A 17,762-nucleotide genomic window follows, 5' to 3' on the forward strand; every position below is an offset into this window, starting at 1 on the left:
TAACCCCCTAACCCCAACCCCTAACCCCCAACCCCCCAACCCCCCAACCCCCTAACCCCCTAACCCCCCTAACCCCCCCCCTAACCCCCTAACCCCCCCTAACCCCCCCCTAACCCCCCTAACCCCCTAACCCCCAACCCTCTAACCCCCTAACCCCCCCTAACCCCCCTAACCCCTAACCCCTAAACCCCCTAAACCCTAACCCCTAACCCCCAACCCCCTAACCCCCCCTAACCCCCCTAACCCCTAACCCCCTAACCCCCCCCTAACCCCCCTAACCCCCCTAACCCCTAACCCCCCTAACCCCTAACCCCTAACCCCTAACCCCCCTAACCCCTAACCCCCCTAACCCCTAACCCCTAACCCCTAACCCCTAACCCCCCTAACCCCTAACCCCTAACCCCCTAACCCCTAACCCCCCTAACCCCTAACCCCTAACCCCTAACCCCTAACCCCTAACCCCTAACCCCCCTAACCCCTAACCCCCTAACCCCTAACCCCTAACCCCCTAACCCCCTAACCCCTAACCCCTAACCCCTAACCCCTAACCCCTAACCCCTAACCCCTAACCCCCCTAACCCCTAACCCCTAACCCCCCTAACCCCCCTAACCCCCCTAACCCCCCTAACCCCCCTAACCCCTAACCCCTAACCCCTAACCCCTAACCCCCCCTAACCCCTAACCCCCCCCTAACCCCTAACCCCTAACCCCCCTAACCCCTAACCCCTAACCCCCTAACCCCTAACCCCCCCTAACCCCTAACCCCTAACCCCCTAACCCCTAACCCCTAACCCCTAACCCCTAACCCCTAACCCCTAACCCCTAACCCCTAACCCCCCTAACCCCTAACCCCTAACCCCTAACCCCTAACCCCTAACCCCCCTAACCCCTAACCCCTAACCCCTAACCCCCCTAACCCCTAACCCCTAACCCCTAACCCCTAACCCCTAACCCCTAACCCCTAACCCCTAACCCCTAACCCCTAACCCCTAACCCCTAACCCAGGCTGAAAGCTGTCAACTATATGAGGGATCACCAAGAAGATTACGAGAGATTTGTGGAGATAGGTAAGGACGACCCCCCAGGTGAGGACTTGGCTGCCAGGTTCAACCGGTACTTGGACAACATGGCCAAGGATGGCACTTGGGGAGATCACCTGACCATCAAGGCCCTCTGTTCCGTCCTCAACATCGCCATCGCCGTCCTGGGTAAGATGTCTGACGGGACCTTCAGCTGGATGAGGACCGGATCGGACCCCAAAGGTTATATCGCCCTCTCCTGGTCAGTGAGCACTATGAGAACTTGTTCTCCATGCAAGAGGTCTTTCCCAACCTCTAGGACCTTCTCCATAGTTATGTAGTCATCAGTTATATGCCTTATGCATCAGTCACTCCTTTGTTTTCATCCCGAAGCGTGAAATGGGGCATTTTACCCCACCATACGGCCCGTTTCATCACAACTTGTGCACTTTTCCGCCTCCAACCAATCAAGCTAGATATCTTTAAAGAGCTTCAAAACGCTTCCTGATGGTATATAACAATCCTCCCTCGAGCACTCTGGCCCAAGTTAGCGTCCCCGACCCAACCGACTTTGACCGCCCGCTACACGCCCAAAATTACCGCTAGAGGCAATTCGTTCGGTGATTCTAAAAGACATCTAAAGGCTCTATTTAACCATATAATTCACTTTCTCAATCGGTCATTTTTTCGTCAAATCCCCATCCCCGGGAACCCCTTGTAACCGGCTAACCGGCAGATTCTCATAGAAATGAAAGAAGCTCTGACCAACAATATATCGTCAAGATTCCTCCTTGATAACGGGTTGCTGGCGGGAATCAAGTCAGTCTACATCAATTGCGCTTCATCTTTCATGCTAAAAGATCTTCATGCGCACAGCTACTATACTTCGGTACTCTGGCTAATTCTATGCCATATTTGGCGAGACGGGCCGTTGACAATAAATCCATCATGTCGGGCGCTGAAGGGGCCACTAAAGAGCGTCGTCGTTCGGGGGCTGAGATTCGACGTCGACTTGGGTGCTAGCTCTTGAGCTTAGTCAGGTGGGTGTTTGCTGACGAGTCAAACAGGACTGAACATCCATGTTCGTACCACAGAGCTTGAGATGGATGCATTGGTGATTCGAAACTTGGGTTATATTTGTGATCGCCTGATTAGTAAATTTCTGTTGATCTGAGTCGGCCCAGACAAGAGTCTACGTTTTTTTGAGTACTTTCACATGGTAGAGCATAGATATCGATACTCCAGTCGCAGATCCCGCGCGAGATCAGGAATTCAAAGCCCGACGTGCGAATTGTCGCGTTAATACCCCTCCTCGGCTGGAGCCGATGACACAAGCAAGCAGTCTATTTTTAGATGCAGCTTATCATTTGGTTTGGATGCGACGCGTAGCTCAAGCGATGCTGGCCGCACTTATGATAGCTACTAGTGGAGGCGATATCAAATCTGACCTCTGTGGAAATACCCCAATTGGTATCTGCATCATTGGATCTAATAAGTTCTTATCAGCACCTCTCAGCCGTCGCTTGTGTGATGAATTGATCTCTACGAGTATATATCAAAAGATCCGCGTATTCTTATTTCTTCTTCTCTCACAACATTCTTAGGCCAGAAATTCGACAGTCTTTGGAAACTAGAAGGATCGCCATGACTTCATCAAACATTCTGACAACTCATGGAGATGATGACAAAAACAAACAGATGGAACATGATGGTACAGCCGTCATCCAGCAGCAAGTCGCCAACGACATGAACGATGACACTCGAGAACCCGACCAGGCGTACTTGCGGGCGCCGAAGCGACTTAGATGGTTTAGAGGGACTCTGTTCCAGATGTTCCTCTTCGGTCTGTGAGTGGTAGTCGTCACTTGCAAACTTCGCCCACTGCTGACGATTGATCTTTCTCATTCAGACTGTCCTTCTCTGGTCCAGCAATGAGCGATGCGATCGACAACCTGGGTGGTGGTGGGCTGGCAACACCTTATACGGCCAACGCAGCTAAGTGAGTCTAGACGGATGAGACTGAACAGGGTCTGACTCTTCGATGCTGACCCCATGCTTGATTTACATCAGCTCCGCCAATTATGCTACTGCTTGCGCTATGACGCTATTCGGTGGTCCTCTCATCAATAAAATGGGTATCAAGTGGTCTTGTATTATCGCTGCCACGTTCTTCCCTATTCAAGGAGCGAGTTATTACGTCAATTCCAAATATGGAACTCAGTGGTTTGTCATCTTTGTTGGAGCTATTGGTGGCTTTTTCGGTGGACTTTTGTACGTCGCCGAGTCTACCGCGATGTTGAGTTACCCTCAACCTCATCAAAGAGGAAAGTATATCGGGATATGGGTATCAATGAGGAACTCGGGCCAATTGCTCGGAGGCGCTATCTCGCTGGGAGTTAATGTCAAGACGGCAGGTGTGGGAGCGGTATCTATCACGACGTATCTGATTTTCATCGTGCTCGGTGAGTCGGTCAGACATGACCCAAGGTGATACGCTTCACAAAAGTCGACTGACATCGCATGTAGAATGCCTTGGTCTACCCGGTGCTTTGCTCCTTTCGCCAACAAGTAAAGTCCGCCAGACCGACGGCAGACCGGTACCTTTGGCGGCGCCGCAAAGCTGGAAGATAGAGACCAAATTACTACTCAAGCATATCGTGCACAAACGGGTAAGTTCACCGATCATCTCACTAGTAAGGTAGGTGTTGACGCGGGTCTGTAGACTCTACTCATGTTCTTCCCTGCCTTCTATTCCTTCTTCTACGGTGGCGTATACAGTGAGTTGAGCTATGATTTGTCAGAAACAATGACGAGCTGACTTCTTCCAGCTACCTACCTTTCACTGCACTTCTCCGTTCGAGCTAGAGCTTTGTCTTCTTTCCTTTACCGTAAGCTGCCGAAATTGGTCGCCCAGGGCAGGAATCTCTGCTTATTTTGCGACTTGTGACCTCTAGCGCTTGTCACCATCATGCTTTGTACTGCTTTTGGTCGTCTCATCGATAACAAACGCTGGTCTCAGAAGACTCGAGCTTGGATAGGATTTGCCTTCTGGGCTGTACCACAGGCTGCGGTCTTTATTTGGACTGCTATCCTCTACGCTCAGTTCGAAAAGCACAATTTGAAAGGTATTGACTACACCAACAATACGGCTGATTGGTTCCGATGCTACCTACCCTACCTGATCATACGTAAGCTCATTGCGTTCGAGGTCATCAACAAATGGATTTAGGATGATCAGCTGACCTTTGCTCACCTTCAGAGTCTACCGGGTACGCATGTCAGCTCTATCTATACTGGCTTTTGGGTTGCTTCTCCTCAGACGTCAAGTCCTCGGCCCGTACAGGCGGTCTGTTCAGATGCTTTGAGACTGCCGGTCAAGCTATCTCACATGGTATCAATTCAAGGACCTCGGATAAACGAGTCCCACTATACATCAACATTGGTATCTATTGCTTGATGGTGCCCACTCTCACGATGCTGATCCGAATGGTACCGTCCAATCCTCAAACTTATGATGACGTCACTGAGGAAAAAGCTGTAGAGGCTGTCAACGAAACACAAGAGACCATGGCTGTTGAGGCTAGGGGTCTGTAGATCCGTACCTAATGATCAGCCGATAATTGAGAGGTGTGGGTCGAGCTGTTAGGGGAGGTTTGGTGAGCTGGCCGACAGTCCGGCTGCTTTAGTAGTATATCCGAAGGTTAAGACCGGATACTCAGTTGGGAAGTAGCTGTTGGGGTCTGTATACGAGGCTAATTGCTTCGCTTCTGATTTGTATGTTGCATCAATTGCTAGTTGATCGTATTTTAGCGATCTTTTTTCCCCGTTGTAGAGAAAAGAGTTATGCAGACAATGTCTTGAGCTGACTGAGAGGTCCAGTCTTATTGCGGACCATTTCACCTGGCTTGGGACATTTCGCACTGGATGTATATGCTTCAAGTCACTGCTCCGAGGAGATACTGATCTGTTGCTGGTCACAATTGCGATTCTCCATTACTCAGATGCATCAATTACTCCTCGCATCGGTTGAACTCGACATCACCTATTATACCATTCGTACCAAATTCACGAGTGATGTCCACATACTTGCCCACACGGCGAAGAGGACGTGGACTAAAACACCGAGCTGTGGGTAGGTAACACTGCCGAAACGTTTGATCGTGTCTTAATGGTATTGGTCGTTGAATTGCAAAGCGGCCGTACCGTTCCCACGACCCTGTATGACGGCATACTGACAAATGACTTTGGGTGCATTCGCGATGGATAGGAATGAACGAAGAATCATGGTGAGAAAAGATAAACCAGGAGGAGAGATAGTGCATATGTAATCGCTCGGCTAGATCAAGGATAAATCGGGAGAGAGGGAATAAGCGAAAACCAATTGAATCACTCGCAGCAGGGTCTATTAGGTTCCGCTGTGTGAACGCTCCTCACAAAAGATAAGAAGTCGTTTAGACCGTGATTCCAAGGTTGGTTTGCTCGAGTTTGTGATCAGTGTATTTTCATGCATTGAAATGATCATCATACACACTGAGCAGTACGACGATCCAGAGTGAGAACGGCAGCATCATGACTCAGTCTACCTCTCCCAAAGGAAGCGTGCGATTGGAGCGAGTGACACCAGACACATTGTGAGCAGCGATTCGCAACCATAATCTACGCACAGCCGACCACTCATCGTGGAATTGCAGAAAATTGTACGCTCCTCGTCTAGCTGCAATCATGTGCCAGCAGATAGTGCGACAGAACCGCTCCATCAACTTCCTACATCCATTCACGACGGCCCAGGCCATCGAATTATTCGATAATGTCGGATCCAGCCTCGTCAAGGAAGGGCCCGGAAGGAAGACAATGTGGGTAGCCAGGCTGCCAGAAGGCGAGACGGGTCTGCCTAGTATTGATATGGATGGGAAGGAAACTGAATACGCGGATATTTTGGGAACTGTTCAGCTGTCCTATCACTTCAGCCCCAATGGTGTTCATAGATCGGAGGTAGGCAAATTGATTGTAGACGACAGGTATGAGAGGCGAGGAATTGCAAGGACATTGATGGAAGAGCTGCATCGGGAGGCAAAAGCCAACGGAAGTACTCTATGTGTGAGTCTGATCTGGTCGGCATGGCATTGGCTTCGGACTCCCGGAAGCGTGCGGCTGTCCCTTGCGAGGCGTTAGGTAGATATAATGCTAATGTGCAACCCATGTATATGTAGCTGTTAGATACGGAAGCTGGATATGCTGAACATTTCTACGTCAAAATGGGCTGGACCCTTGCAGGACATGTGCCGGGATACGCTCAAACTCCTGATGGCACCGAGAAGAGAGGTGCTGCATTTATGTACAAGCTGTTATAGGTGCGGAGAACGAATGGGTAATATGCAGATTACGGCTAAAACGGGTCTTCGTCAGGAAAACTGTAATGAGGACCACACGGGAAGTATATCACTGCAGTGGAGGGGCCGGTAAGTGGCCTTGATATGTGAGTAAGCAGAATCACGGCTTCAAGATGATTTATGCTCGGTGAGGCAAATTGCTTCAGGCTGATATACGAAAGTAGACCGAGACTGCTCCGCCTCCTACATCTCGCCAACACAGTCAAAGCACCCATGCATGCAGTATCGGAAGGCGCATCACCCTATCCTCTCTCCATTGAGCAGTGACAATGAGATCATGCGAGTCGCAGCCCTTCTTGTCCCTTGATAAGCAATACATTCAGATTAAAACATTTCACAAGACCTACAAAAACACCATCCTTTTACCAACTACACATTACGAATACGGCAGACAGGCAATTGTATCAATACAAATCGATATTCCTATACCTACTTCTCTAGTCTTCATACAATTTAATCACCTTGTGAACACGGCAGACCAACCACAGATAACCTGATCCTCCCTCCTTACACAGTCTGATCGGCCGTCTTTGATCAACGCTCCCCTCGAATTGACCTAGATTGAGTATTTGTAATCCGGGTTCTGCAGATCAGTGAGGTCTTCAAAGGCGTGAAGGTTGGTGTTGGTCTCGCCATCACCGCGTTTTTCTCTAGCAGCTCTCTTGGAAGCGTTTCTGCGGATCAACATGGTTCGAGTCGCGATCGCGAGCAGGATATAAGTTGCGTAGAGACCAAGATGAATGTAAAGTGAAGGGATGTAACGGGGAGCCCAAGTGGACCAGAAGAGTTGAGGTGAGACGGCGTTTCCAGCACCTCAGGCCATAAAGGTTGTAGCGTAAGCGATAGATTTCTTCGTTTGACCGGCGATGTTCTATAGGTGAAGGTTAGCTAGCTGGTGAAAGAGCATGGGGAAAAAACAAACTTACTCTACTGAGTACGACCGAAGTAGCAGTGTTACATGCACCGAAAAATTGCAGCAGGAGAAAAGCGATCATGAGACCCACTCGAGTCTTGTCTCCAGGAGGGACGCAAACGATGACGATGGTGCCGATCATATTCAACAGAGTGAAACCAACCATGGTGAGGAAGGTTTGTTCGTATTTCTGCTGAAGATATGTCATGAGGAAGTATGCGCATACCCCTACGACTGATACAGGTATCTTGAGGAGTTGACTGGTGGCTACATCGAATCCGAAAGCTCGGTTGATGAGAAGCGCACTGAATTTCCCTACACCACCGATAACGAGCGTTTGACAAAAGGTCAAAGCGAAAAGAGCGTAAACTTGAAGATCTTTGGCCGTTTCCCAAGCTTGCTCTGACTTCCAAATTTTCTGCTTGATACCTTGATTGTTCGATCGGACTCGCTCAACAAATTTGGTTTTGAGCTCTTCGTCTGCCCATCGAGCTCTTGTGGGACTGTCAGGGAGTAGCAGAAATACGGTCACTGCGAGCTGTTAGCGTTCATCATATGCCACGTAAACGATCTTGGACTTACCCGTTGCAACAGCTGAGATACAAGCTGCGGTCAATAGAAGATATTGCCAGCTCTTCAAGCTACCGCCGTTGCTGTCTCGCACATAATAGAAACCATAGCCCATAATGGACTGAAGGCAAGTGGATAAAGAAGTAAAAGAGTGCCAGATGGCGGAGATTACTGCTTGTTCGGAGCTTAAGTACCATTGTACCATAATCGTGACCAAACATGGGTTCTAAAAATCAAATGAGTGTCCATCTCTCCTTCATATTTGTGTTGACACCCACGAAAGACGCCTCGAAGAACCCAAGTAAAGCTCGATTGGCAAGGATATGGGGGACTTGAAGAGAGAAGGTGAGCCAAAATGCGAGAGCAGTCCAAATGAGCATGGAAAATGCCAGGACTTTGGCGACCGGGAATCGACGGATAAGTTGTGAGGCCTAAATCAACTGTCAGCTCTTGCTTGGCCTACCGCACCTACGTACTACAGGGTTACCCGCGACGAGACCAATCCACAAGACAGTACTAGTCAACGCATAGTCCTGACCTGAAGCCCCGACATCTTCAATCCATCCCATGATGCTAATAGGACTAGTAGCTCCTTTGTCCATCGCTTGAGCGAAGTATACCAAGCACAGAAGAGGTAGAATCCTACAAATATATCAGTTATAAACTCGTACATACGGCTGTCCGGCCTACCTTCTATCTATCATCCGTTTGAGTCTCTTGTTTTCTTTCTCGTCGATGACAAGAGTATGGTCGACGTAAGGTGCTGCTTCAGTATCGGCTACCTTCTCAACGGGAGCATTCTTTATGTCCTCAATTTGGTCTTCATGACCTTTGTCATCAATGTAGACTACTTGAGGTTTAGTGTCAGGGTGATCGACAATCGGCAGAGACATCTTGTCAGGACCAGTCATGCAAGTGGTGCGAATGAGTTGAAGTGTCGTTGAGATCGAAAGCCCGACGTTTCAGACGGTCTTTATATCTTTGAGCCCCACGGGATCTTGAGTGGGTCCAGGTCCACTCGTGGGGGCGGTCCGACATGGATATGATGCGGTCCGTGATCGTGGCCGAGCCCAAAATAGTAGCCAAGAGCTGGAAAGCCAAGACATTGCTGAAAATAGTAGCAGTCATGAATGGTCAGGACAGTCGCCAAGACATCCCTGGACGTATGATTGTAGATCCAAAGGCGAATATCAAAGCCAAGAGATGGGTTAGGGTCACTTCGGTGGAATTGCTGAAATACTAATTTAATATGCCAAGAAAGATCCATATTTCTGGGTCGCGGGATCTAAACCATGCAGATGTAAGTGGATACCCCCTACCGTAGTCAAGAAATGCCCTGTGGACCGGATAATTTCTTGGCGGTCGATCCAATACATAGGGCTTCGGGACTGTCTCCTTCCGATCCGATACACCGGATGTTGGTCTCCACGTTGCGTCGTCAGGTTCATGCTCTAATACCTCTCCAAGATGCATCGATCGGCTTGTGGCATACATTGCTAGATGATCCTACCAGCTACGTCGAAACGAGTGGCTCTGCCGGATTTGTAGGCGGAATGCTTATGGCTATCAGACTGGTGAATTCTCCTAGTCATCAGTGGAAGCTAATGCAGCTAGGGTTTACTTGAAGGCGACGTATACATCGACGTGGCTCTGTCGGGCTTAAAAGCCTGTCTAGCGCAAGTCACGCCTCTTGGTCAGGTCGGTAACGTGTCCAAGGGCACTCCAGCTGGGAAGGACCGGAAATTCTATAAAGGAATACCGCGGATGGGTATGGTGTATGGCAATAGTCTCCTGCCCGTTGCTTTGGTACAGTCGATGCGGCTTGATAAACGAGACACGGTGGACCATCCGTAGTCAAGCTAGGTACAATCTCCCCTTGGCTGACACAGTGATTCCGATCGGAATGATCTTGGACCTCCATAAATGAATCACGATCTGGGTGTTATTGAGAATCAATGCTCAGTCAGCACCCGATGGCAACTTTTCCCGATTAGCACAAGATCGCATGTTTTGTGAGCCAACGGGGGTGTGAATGCAGATGAGTATAACCTTTATCATACATCCGTTTGCATCACAGAAAGTCCCTATGATTTTTATTTGATCTACATCTTTTCAACTTATTCAGACTGTACTTCATACTTTGACACGCATCCTACAACGCAATGATAATACCGCAACCAGCTCCGCCGACATTGCGCCTACTCGTCGTCTTCTGGGGCAATGACTGTCTTCTCGAATTGTCTGGCAGGGATTCGTCTTTTGAACATGATATCGATCTCTCTGTACGACCTGCCCTTCATCTCAGGAAGACAGAAGTAGGCGACGACCAGACAGAAGAAAGCTGTTCCACCCCACACGTAGCCGCACTTTCCACCAAGGTTGCCTCCGGTTGGATTGAGCATGTATGAAGCCACTGTGATGAAGTCAAATAGTCAGCACCCATTATTCTGTAGAAAGCACCGAAACACCGACACTCACAGAAGATACAAGGGATCTCGATGATGTAGTAAGTTGCTCGACCAATACCGGTTGTCAATGGTCTAAGTCTGATTGATGAAGTTTCTCCAATAACACACCAAGATACCGGCGCGGCAGCGAAAGTGAATGCCACGGATACAATGAGACCAAAACTAGCTTGGGCTTTCTGAGATGCAGTTGATTCAGGTATGGAAGCAGCGATACCAAGTGCTATAAGCATGACAACGTTGAAGAGTGTTCCGTATATATAGATGGATCGTCGACCGTAGTAAGTTGTGAGAATCCATGACAACATGACGAAGATCATTTGTAGAGCGGAGGTGATCAAACCGAGGGCAAATGCAGTGTCCGTGGACATACCAGCCTCTGCATAATCCATCAGCATGATTCTTTCAGTATTCCTCAGAAAGACTCACGTTCAAAGAAGTAGACCGCTTGATTCGCAATCAAGTTACCCGCCAAATTCTGCGCAGCGTAGATACCACAAACAATGAGCGTTCGTCTAAGATCGGATCCTTTGAACAATTCGATATAATTGGGAGAATCCTCGCTTTCGAGCTCGACGACTCGTCGCATCATAGCTACAGTTTCATGAGCGTTGACGTGAGCCTTCTTACCAAGTCGTTCGATTGATCGAGCGGCTTGATCCAGTTTTCCTTTACGGACCAACCACCAAGGTGATTCGGGAGCAAAGAACATAAGGACGGCAAGTGGAGTGGGGAACATCCATTGAAGTGCAGTGGGAATTCTGCGGAACAGTCAATCAGCTGTGATAAAGCAGCGTTGAGCAGATAGACTCACTTGTAAGCACTTGTACCCGTGTTTCCTTTTTGGTAGCTATAGGTGACAGCTCCCACAATGATACTACCGATAGCCCAGAACATTTGAAGGATCTGAGTTGCGGGAGCACGAAGTCGCATCGGTACGATCTCACTGCAATAGGCCGGGGCATTGGCAATGAAGATACCCCATGGAAGACCTTCCAATAATTGAGCGACGAAGAAGACGGGTAGGGAATCGGCGAAAAACATGATGAAGATGGTAGCATTCATGAGCATAAGGCCAGTAAGAGTTGCCCATTTGTAACCAATTCGACTAGTGAGAGGTCCAGCGAGGAACACACCAATCAAAGCACCGAGTTGTCCGGCCATTTGAAGAGCCGATTGCCACTTGGTCGCAATGATATATTTCTGGCTGACTTCATCGAAGAACCCAAATCTTTGAGTGAAAGCGGGTAGTGCGATGAAGTTACCGATCAGGAACACATCGTATGATTCCATAATCTGCGAGAGGTCGGTCATCAAACGCACAACTAGAGGTACAAGCAGTGGTCTACTCACAATGGTGAACGACATGATGAAAGCCCAAAAACAAGCCATTGGATAAGCTCTAACTGCTTGAAGCACTGTCATCTGATGCTCTATCTTCTCTGCCTCCATCGCATCCGCCTTCATCTCTGCGTGGCCCTTGAGGACACTGACGTCGTTGACATGTTCAACTTGAGCCTTCTCGTTGTAGGCTGTGTCGTGGACAGGCATGGTGGCCTGAGGAACGTTTCCGATTTCATTGCTCATGTTGAATTATGGTGACCCGCAAAGTGTGTGGGGATTAACAATGGTTACGACATGGGGTCAGGTATATATGGCTGTTGCCCCTCGATCACAAGCGGACGTATTGAGCCGTCCTTTTGCCGTATTTTGCGGGGATACGAGCTTTTGTCTTGTTCTGAAGGAATCCTCTACTCAAAGATGGCCCGATACAGCATGTGCTTCGTTAGGAACCGGCATTTCTTTGTTGCGAAATTGCTTTATCAATGACGAAAATATCGTTAGACATAGGGATTTTTTGTCCGTGATGGTGAGCCAAAAACACGCTAACCTCTTTTGATAAGGTACGATCGCAAGTTGATCACGTGAGGGTTTGATTCCGCAGTGAAAATAACCTTGATAGCCGCTGGGCCTACTTTCAAGCAGCCTGTTTCGACAGCCAACATAGCGAATGCACTCTCATCCCATGAGCGGTAAAACATAACCGCTACATCTTGAAACCTTGAAACTTGCGGACTCTGAACATGTTGTCATTTGTCTTGTCGGCTGACCTGTAATATCTGTCATTCCCGGTTAGACCGTATTCAGAATTGACCGGAAGTTTATTATTATCGCGCATGATGTGGACTTACTAAGACTTACTCTAGTCCTGGACTTGCTGAGAATGATACGCCACCGCCTGCTATTTGGGGGAGAATCCCGCTGGCCCGCCTTACAATTCAGTAGGTATGGTGAGTCCGCTCACTAAAGCAGGAAATTGGCAACATTATCACTCAAGCAGCTTGGCCGACTATCAATGAATCATATGTTATTTGGAGTGTGTGTGTGATGGACACGAGCCGAAGCTTGCCGTTGCGCACTGGATCTCAATGATGGGATAATAGTCAGATGAATCCCATTTATATGGCCCAAAAGGAGTTGCGAAAGTTCAGATACTGGAGGAAAATGATAGCATTAATGTCGTACAGGTTGATGAGCACGCCAAGCAACAACAATTAGTGATTCAAGACTGAAATGAATGTGAAGCTGCGCTCAGTATTTCAGTGGGTCCGTTCCCACTCACAATGACGAACGCTGCTTCGCGCAACAACCTCCACTGCCCTTTCTTTCAAGCGAGAATGCTGCTCCAGAGGATGTTTTGGACAGGGAACCGGACAAGTAATCAGGTTGAGCCAGATTGTTCTGCTTGAACAGGAGCCAAGTGCTGCATCTTCCTGTTGTTTGGACAATGTTCATGAAAAGAGTCGATTTCACCCGGCTTGTCACCGCGTACCTCTTCGCATGAGTCAGATGCTCGTGAACTGCTTCAAGGCAGATGATGAGTTCCAATGGGTTGTTGCTCCCTGGGTTATACAGGAACGTCGATATGAATGCAGTGCAGTGTTTAGAGCTCAAAATGGTTGTCGCTCATGGCGAGGGATTTTACAGTACTAGTAAGACATGTGTCGTCGTGGTAATATGACGTAACTTGATTAGATGTGAGATCTGCGGATAACGATTGCATTACAATTTGACTCATATTACACTCAATCAAATGAATCTTACTTAGTTATTAGATCTCACTAGATGATATTCTCACTGTCCGTGTGTTGCTCGGATCCGATGTAGTCACTAGTGCGTAAATTCTCAGACTAAGATGCAGCGACAAACGTAGGTCACATGCTTAGAGAAGGAACAAGCATAAATAAGCAGTGCAAAATCAAAGATCAGGAGCAAAGGCAAGATACTTGAAACTTAGTGAAAACTTTCTCTAGTTGTTCACTTTTCTTTCACATCCAATTCAATTCATATCGCTCAACTTCTCATCGCAATCACATACAACAAACATGCAATCTGCTTCCCTTCTCCTTTGGTTCCTTCCTGTAATCTAGCTCAACTCCCTGATAAAACTCTCAGATTATACGATACAATCCTATTACTTGTTCCCTCATTCTCCTCATAGCGAATTGACCAACATGGCATTTCACGGTGAAGGCATCGGCGGTGTAGTTTTTCTCATCTTATATCTAATCAACTTCTGTATTCTAACCTTTGGGTTCTCGACAAGGCGAATCAGCTTCAGATCAGTTTACTCTTTTCTCCTCTTTCACGTATGTCTTCGACTCAGCGCTCAATCAGTGTCCATAGTCACCGGTACCAAAGACCATCTGGACACTGGCCTCCTCATCGCTTTTTTCGTCCTAGGTGCTGAAGGTTACTTCTCACTTGTACTCTGCGCTTATCGTTTCCTTATTCATCATCATCAACACGTCTACCCTGTCAGTGGAAGCTGGTTAGAAGGCAAGCCAAACAAGGACAAGCATACCGGAAAGAAGGATCCTTGGTATGTTAGATTGAAGAGGGCGATGACAGCGAGAAATGGTGATGGGACCAAGGATCCTTGGGTGATGACCATTATTCACTGGACATTGATTGGTGTGAGTGCCAGCCATACATATCTGTGACTTCCATCTTGATTCGCACTCTTCAGAATCGTTGAAAATATCAACTGTCATCAACAGATACTGTCAACACTCCACAATCCCTCATCCAAATCTACGAGCTGATGTCAGCTGCCTCCCCTTTTTCCTGAGATCAATTTGTTCCACGACTGCTTACTGATTTTGTCAGTCACTGTGCTTGCACAGTTGCACTGCTGACCACCTTGAGGTCCATAATAGGCAAACACAATCATCATCATCGGTGGTACCAGAGCGACCGGAGTCGACTACACCAAACCCGACTTTTGGAAACGTATCCATGACGGTCAAGTGTTGCGAGCTGTCGGACAAGCAATCTTTCTCGCTATCAATGTTCTTCTCGCCGTCTTCCTCTTTCTCTCCGTCAGTCAAGACCGCAATCCCAACGGTACTCTACCCGCAGGATGGAACTATTTCTTCCGAGTCAAAGGTATTCATGGAGCTATTGATGCTGCAGACAGACCATTCATCCGATCCATTTCTCCTGACCTCCTCGTTCTCGTCATCGCTTGGCCACCTTTGATCGTTCGAGGTATCTTCGGTTTGCTTCAAGCACTTGTCAATCCGATCAACTACGCCTCACCAGCTGCATATGGCTCAATCACTGGCTTCACCAAGCTTTTCATCGCCTTGGAGAATGTTTTCTCCGTCTTACCTGAATGGACAGCTTGTTGTCTGCTGTGCACCACCATGTTCTTCAAAGTTGATCATATGCACCGTTCAGAAAAGCTCAACAGCATTATGGGCGAATCAGGCACCCCACTCAAAGCTAGATCCCATGCAGCGGGACAAAGCGAAGGGAGAAAAGTGGGAAGCGATGATATGAGACAGGTATAAACTATTTCGCCGCCTGTGAGCATTTGTTTGTCCGCTATGTTGCCAAATGATCGGTAAGCCCATACTTTTGGAGCTGATTTAGTGATCTACGCGTCATGGATATCGTAATTTCCTTCAGACTCACTATCGCATTTCTTTTCGGTTCCCGTATTGACACTGTAATTTCACATCATCCGCGTGCACAATCACACTTGTATATACACAATAATCGTCACATGCAAGTATATTGCGTTGATGCCAGCCTGCAAGCCGCCACTCTAAGGCCTGTTTTGTGGAATGTCATGATGCGGCTGCATATATCGTTATTCTTACATGCTATGAACCACTATGGGTGGCTTCGGCTCATGCAGACTAATCACACTACACCTACACTCGATTATTCACCAAAGCCTGTTCGCGCTGTTCCTCTGCCTTCTTTGTTTCATCGAATTGCTCAATTTCTCCTGCAACGACAGCGGCCTCCTGTGCTTTCTCCTTTCTACGTTGTTCAGCGAGACCTACAGTAGCGAAGACGCTTGGAGAATCGATGAAGACCTGGTCGATCTCTTCCACAGACAGACCTGTTGTCTCGGGATAGAAGAAGTATACGGAAGGTATGATGCTCAGAGCAACAGCGGCCCACACAAGGTAGAATTTCCAGCCAAGAGAGGTGAAACCGATTGGAGTAGTCACTAGTCAAGAAGTCAATTTCAAAGTGACTTTTGCTAACGGTTAAATGACTCACGAGCTACTACAAAGGCCGACAACCAGTGGACAGCAGTGGAAATACCGGAAGCTGGAGCTCTGTATCTAGTAGTGATAACTTCTTGGGAGTATAGGAAGTTCACTCCGAGGAAACCAATCGGATAGAAAGCGACAAAGAGAAACGCAAAGACTATAGCGACGTAGGCAGGAACAAGGTTGTCATCGGTGACTTGGGAGCCGCAAATTGCCAATGCGAACTATATTCGTCATATTAGCTTGAAGAATCGTCTCCGAATGAACATGATATCACCTACCATGCAAACACTCATTCCCGAAGCGGCAGTCATCAAGAGTCTCCTTCGACCAGCTTTCTCAATGGTGAAGAATGGAATAGCACAACAGATCAACTTGAATGTCAGATCGGTTGCACCTAAGATCTTGGACAAATCTTTAGAAAGACCAATAGTGGTGAATAGCTGAGAAGAGTAATAGGTGATCAGAGCTGACCCAGACATTTGCGAGAACATTTGAGTAGCGGAAGCCAAGATGAGGCGATACAACATTTTCTCTTTGCCATATTTGAATAAGCTCGAGAATGAGGCGGTCTCGGCGGAGAGCTCGTTGATTGAGGTAATTGATGCGAGAACGAACTCTGTATGTTCACTATGAGGCTCTACATCGTCTACTAATGCAATTACTGCTCTTGCCTCATCTGTCCTGCCTTTAAGAGCTAACCAACGAGGTGATTCTGGGAAGGAGAAGGTGAAGATCATGACGACTATTGCGAGGATACCTGTAGTCATACTAGACAATTGGTCAGTTTTGGCTTTGAACCAAGTAAGACCGAAACCCACCAAGGCAATCGCCAGTTCCAAGAAGAAGTGGTTTCTGCTTTGGAGAAACCAAAGGTGAGCCAAGACGCCAAAGCTATACCCGCAGCGATACATATACCATCGATGATGACATGATGGCCTCTCTTGTGTACCTTGCTAGTTTCTGATTGCCAGACTGGTACTGTAGAAGACATCATACCTAATCCGGATCCGAGCACCACTAGTAGTTTTGATACAATTTAGCTGGTCATCTTGCGATCTCGAACATGTCACTCACTTCTGGCGACGATCAATTGGGCAAGGGAGAAGGCTGAGCACTGCAAAATTGTTCCAACTAAAGCTATTATAGCTCCCAACATAACTGTTCTTCTACGCCCAAGTCTGTTTCCTAGGTACATAGTCGATAGACATCCGAGAGCAGCTCCTAAATTCAAAGAAGCAACTGTTGTACCCTGTATGAGCGAGTTGTGACTCTTGACTGATCCTTTGGTGGTGGTGGTATCGATTTCTGGGAATAGTGCATAAAATGTCTTATATCCTGTGACGCCCCCTCCAAACGAAAGGGAGAAACCCATGGCTAAGAATACTGGTACAACGACGCAGAAATTCATGAGCTCTTGAAGGGTCTCCCCTTTCTTTCCCAACAGTGTCTTCATTCTCAAAGCCAAGGCGATGAATTGTAATTGAAGAGCAAGCAAAGTTGTCTGACTGTCAATTCACGAGACCTATCCGAATTGCTTGGATAGAGATAGCGAATATAATGAGAACCGTTAGGTGTCAAACCAGTGATTTCGATCATAAATCAATCTATTTTATATACAGTACGTGGGGCTTGGAAAATTGTAGGCGAAAATCGTTTGACCCACCCCCGGTTTTTGGGGCTTGAATACATTGCGTCAAAGTTTGGAGCCCTATGCGATATGTCTTTTCCGCCAATGACAACCCGTTACTTGCGAATATATTGACAAAAATTTGGAGAAACGCATGCTGTGATACTATTCCGGTCCAGCCTAAACGGATATGGTACGGCAT

The 17,762-nt window shown here is 47.8% G+C and overlaps 6 protein-coding genes across 6 annotated transcripts; 3 read left to right on the forward strand and 3 right to left on the reverse strand.

The window, feature by feature from the left end:
* Window positions 1-2,663: 2,663 nt before the first annotated feature.
* I206_103754 (uncharacterized protein) lies at window positions 2,664-4,613 on the forward strand (the record flags this gene model as incomplete). Its single annotated transcript, XM_019159393.1, has 8 exons — window positions 2,664-2,866; window positions 2,929-3,018; window positions 3,090-3,481; window positions 3,546-3,688; window positions 3,742-3,796; window positions 3,848-3,907; window positions 3,974-4,207; window positions 4,279-4,613. 8 exons carry the CDS (start codon window positions 2,664-2,666, stop codon window positions 4,611-4,613), a joined length of 1,512 nt encoding a protein of 503 aa, XP_019007445.1.
* Window positions 4,614-5,588: 975 nt separating this feature from the next.
* I206_103755 (uncharacterized protein) lies at window positions 5,589-6,370 on the forward strand (the record flags this gene model as incomplete). The annotated part of the gene is made up of 3 exons (XM_019159394.1): window positions 5,589-5,650; window positions 5,711-6,116; window positions 6,230-6,370. The coding sequence occupies 3 exons, from the start codon at window positions 5,589-5,591 to the stop codon at window positions 6,368-6,370; spliced, it is 609 nt and encodes a 202-aa protein (XP_019007446.1).
* Window positions 6,371-6,965: 595 nt separating this feature from the next.
* On the reverse strand, window positions 6,966-8,785 carry I206_103756 (uncharacterized protein; the record flags this gene model as incomplete). The annotated part of the gene is made up of 7 exons (XM_070202826.1): window positions 6,966-7,222; window positions 7,271-7,280; window positions 7,336-7,853; window positions 7,905-8,118; window positions 8,171-8,323; window positions 8,369-8,534; window positions 8,583-8,785. 7 exons carry the CDS (start codon window positions 8,783-8,785, stop codon window positions 6,966-6,968), a joined length of 1,521 nt encoding a protein of 506 aa, XP_070058927.1.
* A 1,305-nt stretch (window positions 8,786-10,090) lies between these two features.
* On the reverse strand, window positions 10,091-11,944 carry I206_103757 (uncharacterized protein; the record flags this gene model as incomplete). The annotated part of the gene is made up of 5 exons (XM_019159396.1): window positions 10,091-10,305; window positions 10,371-10,736; window positions 10,787-11,118; window positions 11,172-11,653; window positions 11,711-11,944. The coding sequence occupies 5 exons, from the start codon at window positions 11,942-11,944 to the stop codon at window positions 10,091-10,093; spliced, it is 1,629 nt and encodes a 542-aa protein (XP_019007448.1).
* A 1,928-nt stretch (window positions 11,945-13,872) lies between these two features.
* I206_103758 (uncharacterized protein) lies at window positions 13,873-15,213 on the forward strand (the record flags this gene model as incomplete). The annotated part of the gene is made up of 2 exons (XM_019159397.1): window positions 13,873-14,334; window positions 14,578-15,213. 2 exons carry the CDS (start codon window positions 13,873-13,875, stop codon window positions 15,211-15,213), a joined length of 1,098 nt encoding a protein of 365 aa, XP_019007449.1.
* A 366-nt stretch (window positions 15,214-15,579) lies between these two features.
* On the reverse strand, window positions 15,580-17,386 carry I206_103759 (uncharacterized protein; the record flags this gene model as incomplete). The annotated part of the gene is made up of 5 exons (XM_019159398.1): window positions 15,580-15,884; window positions 15,938-16,154; window positions 16,212-16,701; window positions 16,752-16,950; window positions 17,008-17,386. The coding sequence occupies 5 exons, from the start codon at window positions 17,384-17,386 to the stop codon at window positions 15,580-15,582; spliced, it is 1,590 nt and encodes a 529-aa protein (XP_019007450.1).
* Window positions 17,387-17,762: the final 376 nt, after the last annotated feature.

This window comes from Kwoniella pini, chromosome 5 (assembly GCF_000512605.2).
Source record: "Kwoniella pini CBS 10737 chromosome 5, complete sequence".
In the NCBI taxonomy this organism is placed as follows: Eukaryota; Fungi; Basidiomycota; class Tremellomycetes; order Tremellales; family Cryptococcaceae; genus Kwoniella; species Kwoniella pini.